Genomic DNA, 19,100 nt, shown 5'->3' with positions numbered 1-19,100 from the left:
TATATTCGGAGCTTGGTGTTCCTGGTCACTAACTTGGACACTAACACTTTGTGCAGGGCAGCCGCACAGCGTAGAGCGTTCTGGATCCGGACTAGTATCTCGCCCTCTCTCTGGTTAGTAATGTTGGTATATACGCATAGTATGCATAGTCACGCAGCGAAGATACTTGAACCTCTTATAAAGGCGTGATGGGATTCAACGATAGGTATAAAAAATAAATACATAAAAAACACCTATGACTCAGGAACAAATATCCGTGTTCATCGGACTTACCAGGATTTGGACCCAGGACCATCGGCTTCATAGGCAGGTTGACTACCCCACTAGGCCAGACAGGTCGTCCAGCCATATTAGGCAACCTAACTGATTCATATTGTGGATGTTGTATATTTTCCAATGGAACTAAGTTCAATTTCAATCGGTTGGCAAGTCAGTGAAATTAAAAACAATTTTTTTTTAGAAATTAGCCTAGACTATATTTTTAGGCAACCAATTTATTTTGTAAGGCATATGTTCAGGAACGTATGTTATTTCATAAAATGCAAGTTTCATTCCGATAGTAGGCAGATCAGTGAAAGTCTAACTTATTAAGGGGTCTTCCACTATTTTTGTCCCATAACTCATCAAATCTGTACTGAAAAATCACCGCGCTACTTCTTTACCAACATCCTGAGATTAGTGGTAGACCTAGCTAGGTATAGTAGTTATGAAATTACATAGGCGAAAATATACTGCCTAAGAGGAAACAGAGATAGACCGACTCGGTTCTTATCAGTCCTCGTTAAGCTTTGCCCCGCATCGACTAGCGCGTCATGCAATCTCAACTATCCGATAATCGGCAATTCAAGCCGACTCGCCAGTTTTTGCTCCCGAGCCGGTAAAGGTGCAACATCAACAACCTACGTTACGCCAACGCTCCACACGTATTTGGAGGTTGCCAGAGTTGTCACGATTAGAGAGTGAATAGAGCCTACATTTTTTCTCATTCTCTTAAAAGGAAGTAGTGGGCGAGCGTCGAATTGTTTTTAATATTATACCTAGTCCCATAAGGTTACGCAAAACATTATGGTTCTGATTGCGCAGTTAAACACCTGGTTTATTATAACTTCCTGTGCATATTCAAACAATTATGATATACCTATGCAAGAAATTTGTTTCTTAATTGTCTCTCTGTTTATTATGAATCAAGTATGGCAATAAAATAATAATATTTGTTATTAAATGTACCTACTCACTAAGTAAGTACATTTAAATAACTGAATAGGTTCACCTAGGTAACCACAAAGTACGAGTATTTGACAAATAATATACATATACGACACCTACCCTTCAAAATAACTAATAATTAATAGGGTTTATTCCTAATGATAAATTTAATTGTTTTCCAGCCATATTATTATTATTAGTGTATGGAATCATATCAAAGAACGAGATCAGAAACATTTGGCACATTCAATTATTTTATAATCAATAAAAACATATTAAAAGAAAATAGGCACTTTGTGACGTCACAGATTTCATTTTAATAAATAGCTTATTGGACTGGTTAGTAAACTACGCTAAACTTATTGAAATAACTTGATTACTGTGCCCTTTCAAATTTAGGGCCGCTGGTCCCTGCTACTGGTGCTGGTGGTGGTGGCTACGAGGTCCACAGGCAACAGTTTTCTTTTAAAATAATATTGGCCTTGTAGTCTTGTATTACTATAATATAAATATTCCTACTTATACTCGTATAGGTACTGTATAATATGCTGTATTTCAATACAATATCACGTCATAAGCTCAGGGCAGCGTACCTAAGTACAGCGTTAAAGGAAGGCTTAGCTCTAAGCTAACACGTTTATCTCACTGATTATGTCTTCGGATGCAGCCACAGCAATGCGATTTAGAGCACCCAAACAATAGAAAAACTCTTGAAATGTTGTTGCCGGTCATCGGTGCCTTCGCCATCACTATCACACAGCCAAACTCTGATTTATCAGCATTTGTTTTTATCATCGATTTTTGGGGAAAATACAATACAATGAGTAGGAAATTATTTTCTTCAGCATAATTAATATAGGTACTTATTTGATCTACACAATTCATCTCTTAATAAAATTAAGCTTATAAATAAAGAACCTTTATCTTACAGTTTCAAAATATCGGTTAGACTTCGTTTATTCCCAATAAAGAATTAGCTTAACAACGCAGTGGCCAAACTTCCTTTAAATAGAGCAATGCCTTCGATCAATTAAAATCACCCAGTTGGTACGTTTTATCAATTTAGTTAAAAGGATAAATGGATAATTGACCCCTATCCGATGAACTGGTAGTTCTATCAAATTAAGCGGATTAAACAGTTCCACGTTCCACATTTTGGTCAATAATCGTTAGTATCTCATATAGTATATCGTTGTTTATTCTTCTATATACTCTAAAATAATAGTAGCAGCGTTACTTATAAACGTTTGTCGAATCTAACAACTTAATAAGCTTAGTGTATCTATGCGTCATTTAAACGTTTTAATTATTTAGATTTATTCTGTATATTATTTTGCTATTCTAAATAAGTTCATTGATTATTGTCCATTTTAATTTTGTTTGGTAGGTATTTTCATTAATTAATTAATTAGGTAATAAAATACCTTAATATAACTGTATTCAGTAATTCATCTTATGTTGCCGTGAGCTTTGTATTTGTTTATAACTGTATATTATAATCTATATGTGGCATGGAATGGAATACAAAATAGGAATACTTAACGCACTAATGTTATAATTTTAATGACCTATTTATAGGTATAATAGTGGTGTGTGTTCCAACTCTACATTTAGCTAGCGGCCTTCGCAAGGGGAGTTAGTCGAAATGTGTGGGTTCCGTGGCGAGCCCCCTGATGCTCACTATCTAGGGCCGACCACACTTATAGAGCTGATGAACGTCACTCAGCAGACATATGAAACCTACCATACCTACACTAAAACTTTGCGAGCGGTGACAGACTGTTTGGTGCAACCGACCCATAGTCTGACTTGACTTGGGGAGGGCGCAATGTACTAACTACCTTTTTACATTCTTTCGAAAAGGTTTAATTACAATCTTCTTGGCCCTAAGTACCTACCTACAGAAGAACACGTTAAAAGTTAGTTTCACTGCTATTTTTCTCCTAGAACGAAAATGGCCGGTGTCTTCACAAATAGCCTTCTGCAGTAGGTATAGTAACTAACAAGGAGACTAGCTACTTAAATGAATTGAATGTACTGCTAGATGCAAAAGGTATTTAAAATCGTTTTATGACAACATTTTTCACCGATACGCGCGCTAGGACGCCATAAAAGCCTCTCGATTATGCGGCCGCGCCGCCTATGGTAGCTTGCTTGGGGTTTAATTATCTAGGCGCGCTTTGGGACTCGGATCTACGAAGAACTACGTAACTTTATATAAAACAAGAAAACGGTTGCGGTTTTAGATTGTTACCTACTTAATACAGTTAGCATTATACCTGTACAGAGGTAGATAGTGAAGACCAAATTAGTCAAGTATATCAAAACGGTTCACTGTTGTCTTGTAGAAACTTTTTTGACATATATTTGTTTCGCATAATGATACTTGGCAGAATTAACGTTTGGCAGAAACACCTTACGCAGAGTATGCTTTGGCATAAATCAATTCGCAGATATTTATAATATCGAATCTTATATTGCCATAATGTTTATGAGCATAACCGTCTTCTAAACGAATAGTACTTTCGCAGATACTTTTTTTGCATAATATTTAGGCGGCATAAAGTTGTCATGCCGCCTAAATTGGTTTATTGAAGGCGCTAGGTGCTAATTTGAAATTAAAATAAAAAGATTACAATTGTTATTCTTTATTTATCATAAATCCATTATTATTATTCTTGTTTTATTTATAATTCTTCCTATTTCTTTTTGATAGCGAGTCGGGTGTGTTGGGAAAAGATACCTAACACTCCTCCTCGCTTCGCTCGTCGTCGTACCTAACGGCGACTCTGGGACTGTATTTATTTTTTGATAGCGAGTCGGGTGTGTTGAGGGCGCAAGATACCTAACACTCCTCCTCGCTTCGCTCGTCGTCGTACCTAATGGTGACTCTGGGGCTGTATTTCTTTTTTGATAGCGAGTCGGGTGTGTTGGGGACGCAATATACCTAACACTCCTCCTCGCTACGCTCGTCGTCGTACCTAACGGTGACTCTGGGACTCTATTTCCTTTTTGATAGCGAGTCGGGTGTGTTGGGGACGCAAGATACCTAACAATCCTATTATGCCTACTTAGCAGAAAATAATTATGCAATTGTAATAGTATGCTATAGGATTATTATGGTACCTAAAATGATGCTAAACCAAAGTCGGCCAAAGTAATGTTCTACGAAACAATGTGCTGCAAAATGTGTCGTATGCGTGGTATTAATAATGCCAACTATACCTTTATGCAAAATTACCATTCGACCGAAAGTGTTTCTGCGAAACATGTTATGCCAAGTGTGTTTCTGACCAATATTGTTCTGCCACATGAGGGTAACCCTATCAAAACAACCTTAATATCACAGGAATAATATTATGATCCGATATATTTAGCTACTGTGGCGGTCACTATCTATTCATCTGTAACAGAGTCACCCGCTAGTCGAGGGGTGCTTAAAATATCTCAATATGCATTTTATTTTAATGTCTCGATAACAGAGGTTTTGTTCAGATATTTGTCAAGACAGTACAATATTAATTATTTTATATAATTATTTTTAGTTTTCTGTTTTTTTTCCTGTAGGTACTTTTAGTGTAATACAATATGACTTGCCAAATTTCATAGTACCAGGTCAAAGAGTACCCTATACATTTTGATTCCCTTGAGAATGTCGAAATATACGTTTGCGGCTTGCTCTTTTAACATTAACTTTTTTTACAACTTCAAGGGACTGTAGACCTAAGTATATTTATGGTTTTAATTTCAACTAGATACCTCCACGCGTTCCCGAGATAAAGGGTCTTGACAAACAGACAGACAGACAGACGCACAGACGGACGGACAGCAAAGTGATCCTTTAAACAGTTCCGTTTTTTCCTTTTGAGGTACGGTACTATAAAAGTACCTACATTGCTGTAAGCCACGTTCATATACTTTCGGAATATTTCTTTTGTCTAATCTGACCCTCCTGTCCCAGTTACCCAAGTTGACGGTACCCTTGTAAGATCTAAGTTTTAAAAACGCAGACTGTAGATTTCAGTATGTTTTTATATTTTTTGATCAATAGTTAAATTGCTCCAGCAGTAAATCATGACAAGTTTGAAGCATGTGTTTCTAATTGAGCTTGCTCAATAATTGAAAATGAAAACAGTTTCCCCGATGCTACAGGCATATGAAATTTAATATCATAGTAAACGTCAAGTCCGCAGATTTTTAGGTTCATGTATGTAGGTTGGTGTGCCGTGCGCACATCTTGCGTCTTGGATCTACATGTCCGCCTTTCGGCCTACGGTTCATACTGCGATGAAAACATTGCGTCACCCTGCGCACCAATACGATCGCTTTGAACCAAACTCCGCGTCATTTCTTGATATCATGAGCAGATGACACAAGAACCAGAGAATCTTAAATTAACAAAGAGACCTACTAGATTAAAACCACATCAGACCCACTAGATTTAATAAAATTAGAATTGTATACACTATGGCATTCGAGTATCGGTTAACATACGTGTATTGATTAATTTATTATTATTGCAAGGACCCTTTTAATCAAAACATGAATGAAAAAGGTAAGTAAGTCTAATTTATTTAAATGTACCTTTTTTAATTAACTTTGTACCTAAACATTTAATTCCTGTTACCCCCCCGTTTTGTTAGTATGTAACGCTTATGTTAGCCTAACAAAAACATAATATATGCATCTACAGTGTCATTGGAAAAGAAATAAAAAATAGGTACACACTTTCGGTTGCACTGGTTACATTCAGGAAATACAGGTCCATAGGATTAAATTACTTATAAGCTGCTGCATGAGCAGATGCCAGTTTTCGATATTAATTAGGTAGGTTCAATAAATTTGCATTTTTAATGAGAAAAGTCCAGTCACCGGAATGTTCAGAGTGTGGTAAATTAGAAGATGTCTATCATATCATGATGGAGTGTGTTCGGAACGAGGACAGAAGGAATGATCTTTTGCTCCAAGGCATTAATATTAAGGAGTTGGACGGCTGTAACAGGATTTTAGCTTTCCCTCAATCAAGGGAAGCGAGAGCTTTGTTCAGTATGGTGATGGTGGGCATCCGAAGACGAACATACCTAATGATCTGTTTAGCTTTTAAATGTTTTAGTGTAAGAACACTTCTCGATGTGTACTATTAAGCGGCATCGTCTTTTCGACTAAGCTCGTTAAATAAAGATAAAAAAAAATTAGGTAAGAGGTACCAAAATTTTAACACAGCGGTCTTTAACTTGCATTCGATAAAATTTCCAAATAAAACCATTAATCATCTTTGATAGTATGTTCCGTCCAAGAAGGTAATTTAATTAGGTATATACCTAGTTGGTTACTAAATTCTGTTACTGCAATAATCTTTATCTACATAAAATATACGAACGAAAGTTGAATAAACTATATAATAAAATGAAGTACACAAAATCAGGAATTACTTAGGACAATATCATTCAAAATGGCCTCCTCTGGCCTTGACACAGGCCCTCAAACGACGTGGCCAGTCATCTATAGCGGCACGCAGGATTGTCATGTCTAATTCCGTCACAGAGTCAAGATTTGTGTGGGGTTTAGCACAGGCTTTCTCCTCAATAACCTGCCATGTGGCATAATCCAGGGGGTTAAGGTCCGGGCTGGAGGACGGCCAGTCTTCGTGGGCAATAAAGTCAATTTTGTTCCTTCGAAACCAGGCTCGAGTTGTTTTTGCCTTATGTGCAGGAGCTGAGTCCTGTTGAAAGACCCATGGCTGGTTTTGAAATAGGGTGGGTTTAAGGGCTTCATTATTGATTCCAGAACGGTTTCCTGGTAAACTTTGGCCCCAGTTTTCACACCTTTTTCACAGAAATGAACCTGTGTTAGCCCTGAGTATGACACACCCTGCCAAATCATCCCATAAGAGGGATGACGGCCTTGTTGCACTCTCGGAACAGCCGCAATCGCCTCTTGACTGTTTTTTGCATACACTCTGTCATTCTGGCGGTTACAACATTCTTCAATTGTAAATTTTTTTCATCTGTAAATAGTATTTTTCGGTGGCCATTTTGTGCCAGCACGCGACTTCTCTCTAGCCTCATAGTCTTTAATCGTCCATTAAGCAAATGACCTTTTTGTCTGCGGTAAGCGTGTAGTCCAAGGTCTTTATTGATAACTTTTTTTAGGGAGCTTCTCTTCACAGACATCTGTATTGCCAACAACTTTTGCATCCGGACCTTTCTTGCAATTCTCGCCTTCACTGCCTTTATTAGAGCTGGGGTCCGCACGGTGTGTGGTCTTTCAGACCTCTTGCGGTCATCGAAGCTCTGAGTACTATTGTATCTATTAATTGTGCGATAAACAAATTGTTTGTTGATTTTTAGGTTTTCAAGCAACTTCAAAATCATGTCCACATTTGTGCAACGCAATTACTGCGATACGATTCTCTTTTAGGCCCCAATTCATTATAGATACGACGAGATAAGCGTTATGTGTGGTATATAACTATAGCTCACAAATCCACCACATTGTCATTTTTTATTTTTTCGGTAGCATTTGTTTTAACGAAAATAAAGAGGTTGCAAATCGAGTAACAGAACTTAGTAACCAACTAGGTATACTTGACGCAACCAATGATGACCGTATGGCAGTGTCTTACGTGAGCGAATAACTCGCGAACGCGAAGCGGCGCGGCGAGGTTGAATTCAATCCTTTGATACCTATGGAAGTGTCCTACGCGGGCGATCTCCGAATGCCGTTGGGCCGCCGCGCCGCGTCGCGTCGCATTCGCGAGTAATCGCTCACGTAAGCCGCTGCGTATGACAGTTCCTCGAATTCGCTTTTGGATAAATGGGTAAAGTACCAAATAAAGTCCAAAACATTTGACATTGACAGTTACTCCATACAAAAATGAACTATCATAGAGATCATTATTGGCCGCGTCAAAAATAGTAAAACTATAAGTAATGAACATTTTTCAAATATGCTTATTTCAGACGAGAGCTATAATGACAGTGGCTCAAATAGCAATAGTCTGGATATATACAAATACAGAAAACGAAAAGACCGAAATGAACTTTTCAAAGAACCAGATGGAGATACATACGATGTTCAAAATGAAACCATTGAAGACGGTACGGCGGAAAAGCCGAAGGTCTACGCAATACTGCAAGAGAATCGAACAGAATTTACCAACTGCAACTTAAGATATGTCATGTTGATATACACCAATAACATCTGGAATTTTGTGATGCTTTCCGTAGTGATCACCACTTACATCTTAGAAACCTGGCTCTACACCTTCTGTGTGACAAAGGATAGAACCATCGGCATCATAGCGCTTATAATTTGTTTAAATTTAATATTTACATTTGATGTCGTCATTATTTTTTGTTTGAAATTCATAAAGAGATGGAGACGAACACTGAACCTAGTTGAGCCTGAAACTTTTCGAGTAATTTTAGATGTCATACTTGCTATGCCTTACGGAATATTCTATTTTTTTGACTTACACGTTGTTGAGTTCGATTTAAGTTTTGTTGCGCCTTTGGTAGCTGGCATACGTGTCTATAGAGTTATAATGTACTTTTATAACAAGTCTTCACAAGCTGGACGCAATCAATGGACAACATTTTTATTTCAATATCTAATCCTCTTTTTACTGGGCGTTCATACATTAACTTGCATATGGTTCCAATTTGCTTATAGAGGGTTCGAATTAAAGAACCTTCGTTCTTCGTGGTCTGCTGGAGCCATACATTTACCAACTGCGTCTGTGACTGATTGGTACTGTGTCTGTGCGTACTGGTCTATCATGATGTTGACTACAAATTCACTGGGCGACCTGTATCCCATAACGACGGCCGAGAGAATAACTGCAATTGTGGCTATTGTGATAGGCTTTTTATTAACTACAATTGTTTTTGTGGGTTCCCTTACTTCTCAATTTCTGACAATTACTACAAGACGTTCTAAATACGTTCGGCAACTAAAGAAGATCCAAAATCACTTAAAATTGATACGTATGAATGATGATACCACAAGACGAATAATAAGGTAAGGTTAACGAGAATATTTAAATTAATTATGTATTGTAGTACAGCCAGCTTCAATAATAGCGGATGAAACAACGCTCCAAAAGATTTGCTATCCTGCAAATTATTTTCTAAACAGAGATTATAGGTATATCTTCACTTTGCGTTCTTAAGCACATATCTGTCATAGTCAAATTGTTATGCATACAGGAACTTCAATTTTTTTTAAGTTAGATATAAGAGAAGTAGATACTTTTGACGCTGACTGTACTTAGTTTTCCATTTGACCAACAAACAATACTTTCAATGCAAGAAGAAAGAAGTTACAGAAGGTGACGTTTCGAAACGTCACCTGTAACTTCTGTGATTTTTTTAAGTTGGTTATTTTTGAAGTTGCGTTTAACGAGGTTGACACTGACATATTTGCTAACATCTGCGTAACTTACTTTCATCTACATATCTTTATTTCTTAATTTTTTTAATGATAGAGGAGACAAACGAGCAGACGGATCACCTGATGGTCAACGATTACCGCCGCCCATGGACACCTGCAACACCAGAGGGTTTGTAAGTCGTTGCCGGCATTTAAAATGGGAGTACGCTCTTTTCTTGAAGGTTTGAAGGTCTTATCGGTCCAAAAATACCGCAGGCGACAAATCATTCCACAGTTTAGCTGTGCGAGGCAGAAAGTCTATACATCTCGAACGCACTAATATGCCAATACCAGCGAGATGCATAGAAAATAAGTTACGAACACGTTAGCGAATACATGTAATTAATCGAGCTCAGTCACTCATGTCATATCAAATTATTCATTATAGATATTACGAAGACTTGTGGTACCAAAAATCAGGTGTTTTCAAACCAAAACTCATGAACCTATTACCCTACCCTTTGCGAATGGAAATCTGCTATGACTTGAACGCAGTGCCATTGTACAGTTCCTTAATATTTAGAAAGTTACCAGAGCCATTTCTTAGAAGATTATCTTTGGCTATGTCTCACCAATTTTATTTGCCCGGGGATATAGTATACAACCAAAATCAAACAAAGACGCTTATGGTAAGTAGGTATTTCACTTCATTTCAACTTAGAAGTTACTTGTTCTGGACTATCCAAATGCGTCACTAAAAATAAAAGCAAAATGATTTGAAGAAATGTGTGTGGTCACTGGTCATCTTTTCCCGTCAGCCCCGTCACCTCTCACGTATTTAACTTCCTGCAGTTTCTCATTGCTGCTATCCCATTTCTAAAAACATAAAAACTAGGTTGGGATTACAAATAAAAGTACTACCTACATACCAATACAAATAAGTACGGCACTACTTATAGCTAATTAACTTCTCTAGTGTCATTTTTTTTTCTAGATTTGCATCACCAATGGAGTTTTAGAACTTTTGTCTGACGAAGATGATGAAAGTCCAATGATATCCTTTACGAAAGGCACATGCTTGGGCGAAGTATCATTGGTTTACAACATACCAGGTATATAATGACATCATAATAAATGTGATAGTCATGTTACACCCAAAAATAAAATAAATATAAATGTGTATTTAAGGATAAAAAATGACGTTTGCTATTTATTATAAATACTTACTGGCTAATCATACATTCTAAGGTATAATGTGCGTTATCTCGAAGGTATACTTAAAAACATTAAAATACTTAAGTACAAATATTCTAAAATATCAGATTCAGCTTTTAATAATTATAAGAGTATAAAAATAAATTGCATATGCATATACTTTTAATAAAGTATGCCTCCCACTCAGTGGCGTGCACAGAGTTTTGAGGCTGGGTAGACAAAAACAAACTAGTGGTTCTGTGAGTTATAGACCTCGCGATATGAAGTTAGATTCATAAGTTTAAAAATTTAAAATAATACTTTTCGACGAGTCATTATCACGGCGTACTTACGTGTGCGTGTGTTACTTAGACCGTGTCTTTTTTAACCGACTTCAATTTCATAGAAGGAGGAGGTTCTGTATTCGGTTGTGGCTATTTTTTTTTATATACGTTCACCGATTACTCCGACACCTGTGTGGTCCGATTTGAGTGATTCTTTTTTTGTTTGAATGGAGTTACCTCCAAGTTGGTCCCATTTTAATTGGGTTCTGTTCTGATGATGGGATCCATGAGGAATTGAGGGAACTCCGCATTTTTTAAAGGCACTTTTAATGTGATTTGGGTGTTTTCTTAAGCAAACCGAGCATTTTCTCTCAAAAACCATCAACTTGATGAAGTGGATCTGCTGATGATGATTTTTTGATGATAATGATGATGTTTTTTTATGTAATATGTTCACCGATTACTCCGACACCCGTACTCCGATTTGAGTAATTCATTTTTTGTTTGAAAGGAGTTACTTCCAAGGTCGTCCCTTAATATTTTTGGTTCTGATCTGATGACGGAATCCACGAGGTATTGACGGAACCCCTCAATTTTTAAAGGCACGTGTATGGTGATTTCGGTGTTTTCTTAAGCAAACCGAGCATTTTCTCTCAAAAACCATCAAGTTGATGAAGTGGATCTGATCATGATGATTTTTTGATGATAATGATGTTTTTTTTTAATGTTAATATGTTCACCGATTACTCCGACACCCGTGCTCCGATTTCAGTAAGTAATTATTTTTTTATTTGAAAGGAGTTACTTCCAAGGTGGTCCCATAATATTTTTGGTTCCGATCTTATGATCGTGGGTTCCACGAGGAATTGAGGGAGCTCCTCAATTTTTAAAGGCACATGTATGGTGATTTGACTGAGTTCTTAAGCAACTGAAGCATTTCCTCTCGTAAACTACCAATTTGATGTAGTGCAAATGTAGGCTTACCACGAGTTTGACCCTACATATTAACTGATGTGTTCGTAACTTACTTTCTATACATCTCGCTCGCACTAATAAGAAGCCAGTGCGAGCGAGATGCATAGAAAATAACTTACGCTATAGCAAATATGTCAGTGTCAAACTCGTGGTAAGTCTACTTACTGATTATGAAGACCACGGGCGATATGTGGAACTTACCTGTTATAATTGGATGTATTTTTTTGTTGTAATAATAGTGATTTATATAAGTTTTTTTGGAATAACTTTTTTATTATTTAAGTTGTATATGCTAATATAAATAAATGTAATGGGTGTATTATGATTTTTGATGTAGGCAGTGTTGGAAAGGTATATGAGGTAGACGGTGGTGGTGAAGGTAGACGGGGGTCTGAGGTTGGAGTTTGAGGGGTTTGGGCACCGACTTCAAACATATCAGTTGGTAACACATATACTAAAACAATTATAAGACTTTATTTTATCCTTTTTGAAGTCGGTTTACTTTTTTTTTGTAAAAAGTTTTTATGTCTTTATGAAGTGCACTCCCCTGCTCCCACTATTCATTATTAATTACCTACATATTGATTTGCAGCTAAATGTACAGTCAAAGCCGCTACTTATGTTGAATGTCAAGTTCTTCACAAAAAAGACTTCATAAAACTGATGATTACTTACCCGGATTTAGAAGACAAAATTCGATTACAAATTGAAGACAGAATTAAGCGTTGCCAGCGCAGGAAGCAAACAAGAAACAATGAAAAAAAATTGACACTCAATATTTACATTTCTAAAAATATCAAGAAAAGCAGCATCAAATGTTTGAAGGACAAATTGAGATCTATCCAAGGTAATACCTGCCAATAGCATGCCAAAAGTTGTTATTATGTATTCAGTTCTGCAGGAAGCGGTTATCACACTAATGCAGGGTGCTTGGTAGCTAGGTGCAAAGCTTTAAGGGGGTCATAGAACTGATAGATCAAGTATTTTTGTCAGTTTTACGCTATTATTGCCTAGAACTTTTTTTTTTATATCCAAGATTAGATAGTTGTGAACCTAGTCGTCGTATATATTTTTCCAGGTAGAATGGTTAAAACCGACAACGTTGACGAAAACTTAGACCTCAATTGTTTGGATCTTTACATTTTATCTGAGCATGTAAAGAAGAAGACCACAATGTTTACCTGTATGAGCGGTAAATTTCCGTGGATACTGGAAGCTGATTGTCATCTCGTTAGATTTTGGGAGCTCTATATACTTTCTTTGGTATCATACATCTGTATCGTATATCCATATTACATCGGATTTATGAGAACTTTCCCTGGAGGAATCCTGTATTACTTCGAAATTGTGATAAGCATATCTCTGCTATTTAACATCGTCATAACATGCGCTACTGCAGTTAAGACTAAAAAGAAATATATAAGGAAGATTCGTGGTATAGTCTCATACCGATTAAATACGCTGGGTTTTTATCTAGATTTGCTAGCAAACATCCCATTGGAATATATTCTTTGGATACACACATATACAATGCATCGAAGCGACCACAGAAACCATTTGTATTATATGAGTAAAGGAATAAAGTTATGCCTTGTTTGGAGAATTTCAAGTTTTTTTGAAAATTTGGAGAAAAAGTTGTTACTAAATACTATTGTTATTAAAGTAAGTAATATTAATGCGTTTTTAGGTTGACAAATGAGAAATCCGTCCAGTCCATCTGGACATACCTATATTTTTTCATCATATTTGCTCGAAAAAGATCTTATTTCATCCAGGTATACTGATGGACAAAGGCATGTATTGTTCCCGCGGGAGTACTGGATTAGAAAAAACTAGAGTCTTTAATGCACTCCAGCCTGCGGCTGTTGTGCATCTAAAGACTTCTCTTGCAAAATTTTACTTACCCCCCTCGTTGCACAATGTACTATTCTCAAACTTGCAAGGAAATGTTCACATCTCTTCTTCAAATTACGTCTGGAAATACTACGTATCCGGTGCGATGAGAGATACGAGTAGTAAAAAAAATCATACAGCCTTACACACCCAGGCCTGTAAAGCCACCTTCTTTTGTTTTTAAACGTCAAATTGTAACACAACGTCTTGGCATTCAACCATCAAACATAAATAGATTCGTAATTTGTTTTCATAGTTTGTTTTTTTAGCATTTGAAATAAGGTTAACAATCTTGACCTGTCTTTTTAATGAAAATTATTGAAAAACGGTTTTTATAAATTTGTTTATAATACTTATGAAAGCACAATAATGTAAATAATCGAATTTTGCTGTGACTTATTTTTCAAGTGTTTTTTAATAAAAAGACACGTCCAAATCGCTTAACTTCTTTCTAATCCTAAATAAACGGACTATAGCCGTATAAACCTACGAATAAAATAAATTGACTACGATTATTATATATTTTTATATAATTGCAAGTTTCAGAAAAGCACTATACAAATCTCGGCGAGACACGGGGTTGCCGGCCGCGTATCACTATCCGCTACTATCTATAATTTACATGGCCTGCAACGCCTGCAACCCTTAGTTTCCCGGTCGCTATAGTAATGTACAATAACTGAATAATGTTGGCTAATTGCAGGTTGTGAAATATTGTGTGTATATTTGTTTGCTATGCTACTGGTGTGGTGTTATTTTATATATGGAGTCATGTTTTGTGCCAAGATGTTCAGAAGGTTCATGGTACAGCATAATATTAAATTGGGAAAATTTGGTACCAGAAGTTACTATAAGCAGGTGCGACCTGTGATTAAATTATATTTCATATTTTAAACTTTGGACTGGCTTAATTACCATTGGTTTTCATATATTTTAGAAAAGAGTTTCCGTTAGTAACATCTATTTATTTTGCGACCACCATGATACTTGCGGTTGGCTACGGAGACTTAGCTCCCGGAGACATGTACGACATGAGCTTCGTAGCATTTTTCAGTCTTTATGGTGTATTACTAATCGGATACTGTGTTGCGGAATTTTCAGCCGTCGTTACACATTCGTCCAGGTAAATAAACATATAAGAGCATAAATATCTCGGCTGTACGTTACCCTTGGTGTCTTGAGAGCTACATCGCTGGTAAATTTAAAGATAGCAGGAGATTACGTTATTGGGACAATATGTAGGTACAAGGAAAGATTTGAAGAATGAAGAAATAAAGAGTGCCTATCTCTGTCGGCGGCCGATCGAAAGATCAGGTAGATCCTAATGTTCCTGAGTAATGTTTTGACGCTAGTCACGTTAAACGAATAGATAGGTAGGATGGATTCGTTAGATTGCTTCAGATGCCCCAAGGGCAAACAATCCAGAAATAAGAGCCTCGGTCGCCTCAGGGTACGAGACAAAGCTTTTCACGGATCGCGATGCCTAGGAATTTCACAATGTGCCTGAACTTACGATCGGCCACCGGTATCTCAATCGTTCAAATCCTTAGAAGTAATAGAGATGGAAATAGATGTTGATCTATTCGGACGGTGGAGCTGCAGTCAGTGGAGATAGACGCACTTCAATGTACAAATACAAAATGGTTTGTATACAACAAATAGGTCACATTTACTTCACTTGAGGAGATTTTCTTCGTACCTATTTTCCCAGCAACCTATTCATTTACTTATTAGAATTACAAAGTCGTTATCAATTTGGTTTTTTTTGCACCTTACCATGAACCTTTTTTGACAGGACAAAAACTGCATTTTTAGAAGTAATACTAACAATCGACAAATTTATGGAAGAAAACAAAATGCATCGATCTATCAAAGAAAGAATAATGGCATTCTATGAACTGCAATGGCACTACAACTTGGTATTTTTTCTTACATGTATTTTAGAGTTAGGTACAACGTGTTTAAATTCAAAATTTCATACACTTGTGTTAAGTATTCAGTCAGCATTTGGGCCAAAACTAAGAAAAAGTTCAGGGTTATAAATGTCCGATTAACTATGTATTAGTTCGTAATCAGTCCTCATTTTAACTTAGGGAGTGGAACTAACGAGCGACAATTGGCTAGAAAAGACCGTAGTCCCTACGGAGCTACGGAAGAAAGTGCTGCATCAAGCGCGATTTAAAACACTTACGTCCATAAAATTCTTTCAAGTGAAGAATAAGGAATTTATTCATACTTTGACTGAATGTAAGTTCTTGTCCAATACAGTCGCTAGAAGGCTAGAACAGTTTGTGATCGACCACCTACTTTATTGCTGTTCACTTTTCAGCGGCAAGAGATATAATTCTTCCTCCTGGGGAGATAGTTTACTACGGTGGTACTGTTTCAAGGGAGCTTTACGTTATAGAAAGTGGGTACTGCCTATTAACTTCCAAAGAACTCAGAGAAACAAAGAAAGAACGGGTTATAGGACCTGGTAATCATCTAGGCCTCTTAGTTTTGCTCTACGGTGTGCCTGCTGTGAGCTCGGTGGTAACTCTGACACATTGTAAGGTATGTTCATTATTTTACAGCCTAATCTTTTAAAATCGCGTTATATCACACAATATCACCAAAAGTTAAGTAAAGGTTTAAACATAATTACGATCATGCAATTAATGATGTTACAGTTAATAAGCATTGGACATTCAGCGTATACTTCAGCCCTAAGCCTTTTTCCCGCTATGAGAGAACATGACGACCTGCTGACACCTAATGAACTGCAGTATATAGAAGAACTAGCTGCATCTCAATCTACTGATGACTATTTAAAACATCATATGCATAATACAGATAAAAAAATCAAGATTACCAGCATGTTTCAGAAGTTTTTTGACGGTGTGTGTGTTTTTTTGTACTATATTAGAACATCATATGCCTGATTTAATAATTAGAAATAGAAAATGATTCATTCATCTACAAGCGTCATCATCGCCAGATTTGGCAGTCAGTGGCAATATTAACATAACATTGTGTCAATTCTCCAACCACCAAAAACCCTTTTGTTTCATAGAACATAACTAACTCCTTTTAATCAATCTAATGGAAACTATTTACCCTGTTATATTTATTCACTCGAGTAGGTATATATACGTTTTGATATTTTCAGAGTCTTTTATAAATGTTTACAAACAGTATACGAATAAGAAACAGAGTTACTTGAAGTCATACAAACAATTTAATACTCTGGAATATATTGCTCCATATTTATTAATTCCTATAGTTATCAAACCTGACGGTATTTTCCTCAAAACTTGGGCCTTGCTACGTGTGGCAGCAGCATTTTTATTATGTTTAATGATACCTGTAAGTTAATTATTTAAAGAAGTATTACTGTAGCTTAAATCTAAAATATTTAGACCCTTGAGGCATTGTATCAAGGATGCTCTTACATTTGTTACGGTTCAAAATTTCGGCGCTTTCCACCGCTCCGCCCGCTTTTACATACATAAGTCCGTCCGTCCAAGGAGCTAAGAACACCTCACCTTGCTATCACCCCTGATAATTCCGATCGGCTCAAGAAGAGCAGGCACATTGATGCCACTTATGTGTGTTATATGTTATACACAGGTTCTGGGAAAACATTTACAGTTTGATATTGCTAGTACTTAGATCTTATTTTTACAATAAAATGTCATCCTAGTAAGAGTAATTCCTATTGAACGGTGTTATTTTAAAGAATAAATAAGTATTCTACATAAGTACATAATATATTTTCCAAAATACAAGAGATATTTTATCGATTTCGATTTAATTTTTCAGATCACGGTTTCAATGGCTCCAATGTTCAGAATGTTTAACTTTCCAATATTAGTGTTGGAAATTTTTTGCTACATAGATCTATACTTGATGTTCCATGTCGCTTACTACGGCTCCAAAAACCAACTGATTATCCATCCGTATTTGACTGCTAAAAACTATTTAAAGGTTACTTTATATTTCATTTACATACATGTTTAATTAAGTGCTAAAAGTAATTTAGAGTTTTCGTTTAAGCTACACGTTTATTTTTACGCAAAGCTATTTCCTTGTTTAGCCTAGCGTACTAGGTATTCATACGATTATTAACCAAGTATGTTAAAAAATAAAACTTATTAACGCTTGGAAACGACAAGTCATTAAAAGAATACCTAAAATAATGACCACATAATATTATAACTAAAAAACTTATTGAAAATAATACATCGTATCATTTCAGAGGGCATTTATTATAGATTTTCTAACATGCTGGCCGTGGTATGCAATCTGGGAAGGATTTATGCCCAAACACAATGAAGGTCATACCGCCAGTGAACATTACAGAAGCCCTCACATGTATCACTGCTTACTAAGAATGGTGAACGTATTGCAAATTTATAAATTGTACGCTGTTTTCTGGACTGAATCAATAGGAGCTTTGAAACGGGTAATATTTACCACGACATACTTGAGTAGGTTGACGTTTTTTTTTTGTTTCAATTATGGTTTAAGATATTTTATTCTCATAAGATTTACATAATAAATCACTTACTGAGAAAACATATTATATATATATATATGTATATATTCACACACCTATATATTGTGATCAAGTATGTTTGCAATAACCGAGCCTTACAATATGTGATATTAATTATAGTATCATCGAAGTTCGGATAGTTAAGACATTTATTTTATTAAAATATAATGTTTTAATGTTTTTTTTTTAACTTTTATTGATTTCACATCTTTAATGTCCGTAGGTAATTTATTGTATAGCTGAGCTCCTTCATATATTCTTTTTCCCATACAGTGTTCTAGGTGGACGTAGTATTATATTATTAGCTTGTCTTGTAAGTATTTTTTGCACCTCTGATCTTTTTGTAAATGTTATGTGGCTGTGTATATTTTTATATATTATTTTTCTTACCAGGATGCAAGTGTTATAAATATATGTTTGTGAAATGTTTAATATTTTAGTTTCTTTGTATACAGTATTACTTGGTGTGAGATGCTTATAATTGAATAATAATATTAATAATTTCACAATTTTATTTTGCGCGGTTTGCAGGGTTTGTAAGTTAGATTTAGCAGCAGATCCCCATATTTCTATTAAGTAGTCTAGGTGAGGTTTGACAAGAGAGTTGTAGATAGTATAGCGAACCTTATTCGGCAGAC

At 36.1% G+C, this 19,100-nt stretch overlaps 2 protein-coding genes across 4 annotated transcripts in view; one reads left to right on the top strand and one right to left on the bottom strand.

Moving 5' to 3' along the window:
- Positions 1 to 19,100, bottom strand: part of LOC133516093 (non-structural maintenance of chromosomes element 1 homolog) — a 62,974-nt gene that overhangs the window by 19,128 nt on the left and 24,746 nt on the right. The window lies entirely within an intron of this gene.
- The window catches only part of LOC133516091 (uncharacterized), a 32,283-nt gene continuing 14,752 nt past the window's right edge, over positions 1,570 to 19,100 (top strand). The window contains exons 1-15 of one of the 3 annotated variants that reach the window (XM_061848805.1): positions 1,570 to 5,761; positions 8,169 to 9,228; positions 10,028 to 10,268; positions 10,574 to 10,691; positions 12,625 to 12,879; positions 13,111 to 13,694; positions 14,629 to 14,783; positions 14,863 to 15,048; positions 15,721 to 15,844; positions 16,019 to 16,172; positions 16,255 to 16,478; positions 16,595 to 16,802; positions 17,074 to 17,270; positions 17,727 to 17,891; positions 18,163 to 18,300. In XM_061848805.1, the coding sequence (XP_061704789.1) occupies positions 5,749 to 5,761; positions 8,169 to 9,228; positions 10,028 to 10,268; positions 10,574 to 10,691; positions 12,625 to 12,879; positions 13,111 to 13,694; positions 14,629 to 14,783; positions 14,863 to 15,048; positions 15,721 to 15,844; positions 16,019 to 16,172; positions 16,255 to 16,478; positions 16,595 to 16,802; positions 17,074 to 17,270; positions 17,727 to 17,891; positions 18,163 to 18,300 (3,822 nt within the window). In that variant the 5' untranslated portion in view covers positions 1,570 to 5,748. Of the gene's footprint in view, positions 5,762 to 8,168; positions 9,229 to 10,027; positions 10,269 to 10,573; positions 10,692 to 12,624; positions 12,880 to 13,110; positions 13,695 to 14,628; positions 14,784 to 14,862; positions 15,049 to 15,720; positions 15,845 to 16,018; positions 16,173 to 16,254; positions 16,479 to 16,594; positions 16,803 to 17,073; positions 17,271 to 17,726; positions 17,892 to 18,162; positions 18,370 to 19,100 lie in introns of all 3 variants that reach the window. The other 2 variants (XM_061848803.1, XM_061848806.1) reach the window with 2 other exon arrangements.

Source organism: Cydia pomonella, chromosome 3 (genome assembly GCF_033807575.1).
Source record: "Cydia pomonella isolate Wapato2018A chromosome 3, ilCydPomo1, whole genome shotgun sequence".
In the NCBI taxonomy this organism is placed as follows: Eukaryota; Metazoa; Arthropoda; class Insecta; order Lepidoptera; family Tortricidae; genus Cydia; species Cydia pomonella.
The sequence above is the reverse complement of the archived record's forward strand: the minus strand, read 5'-3'. Positions and strand labels throughout refer to the sequence as shown.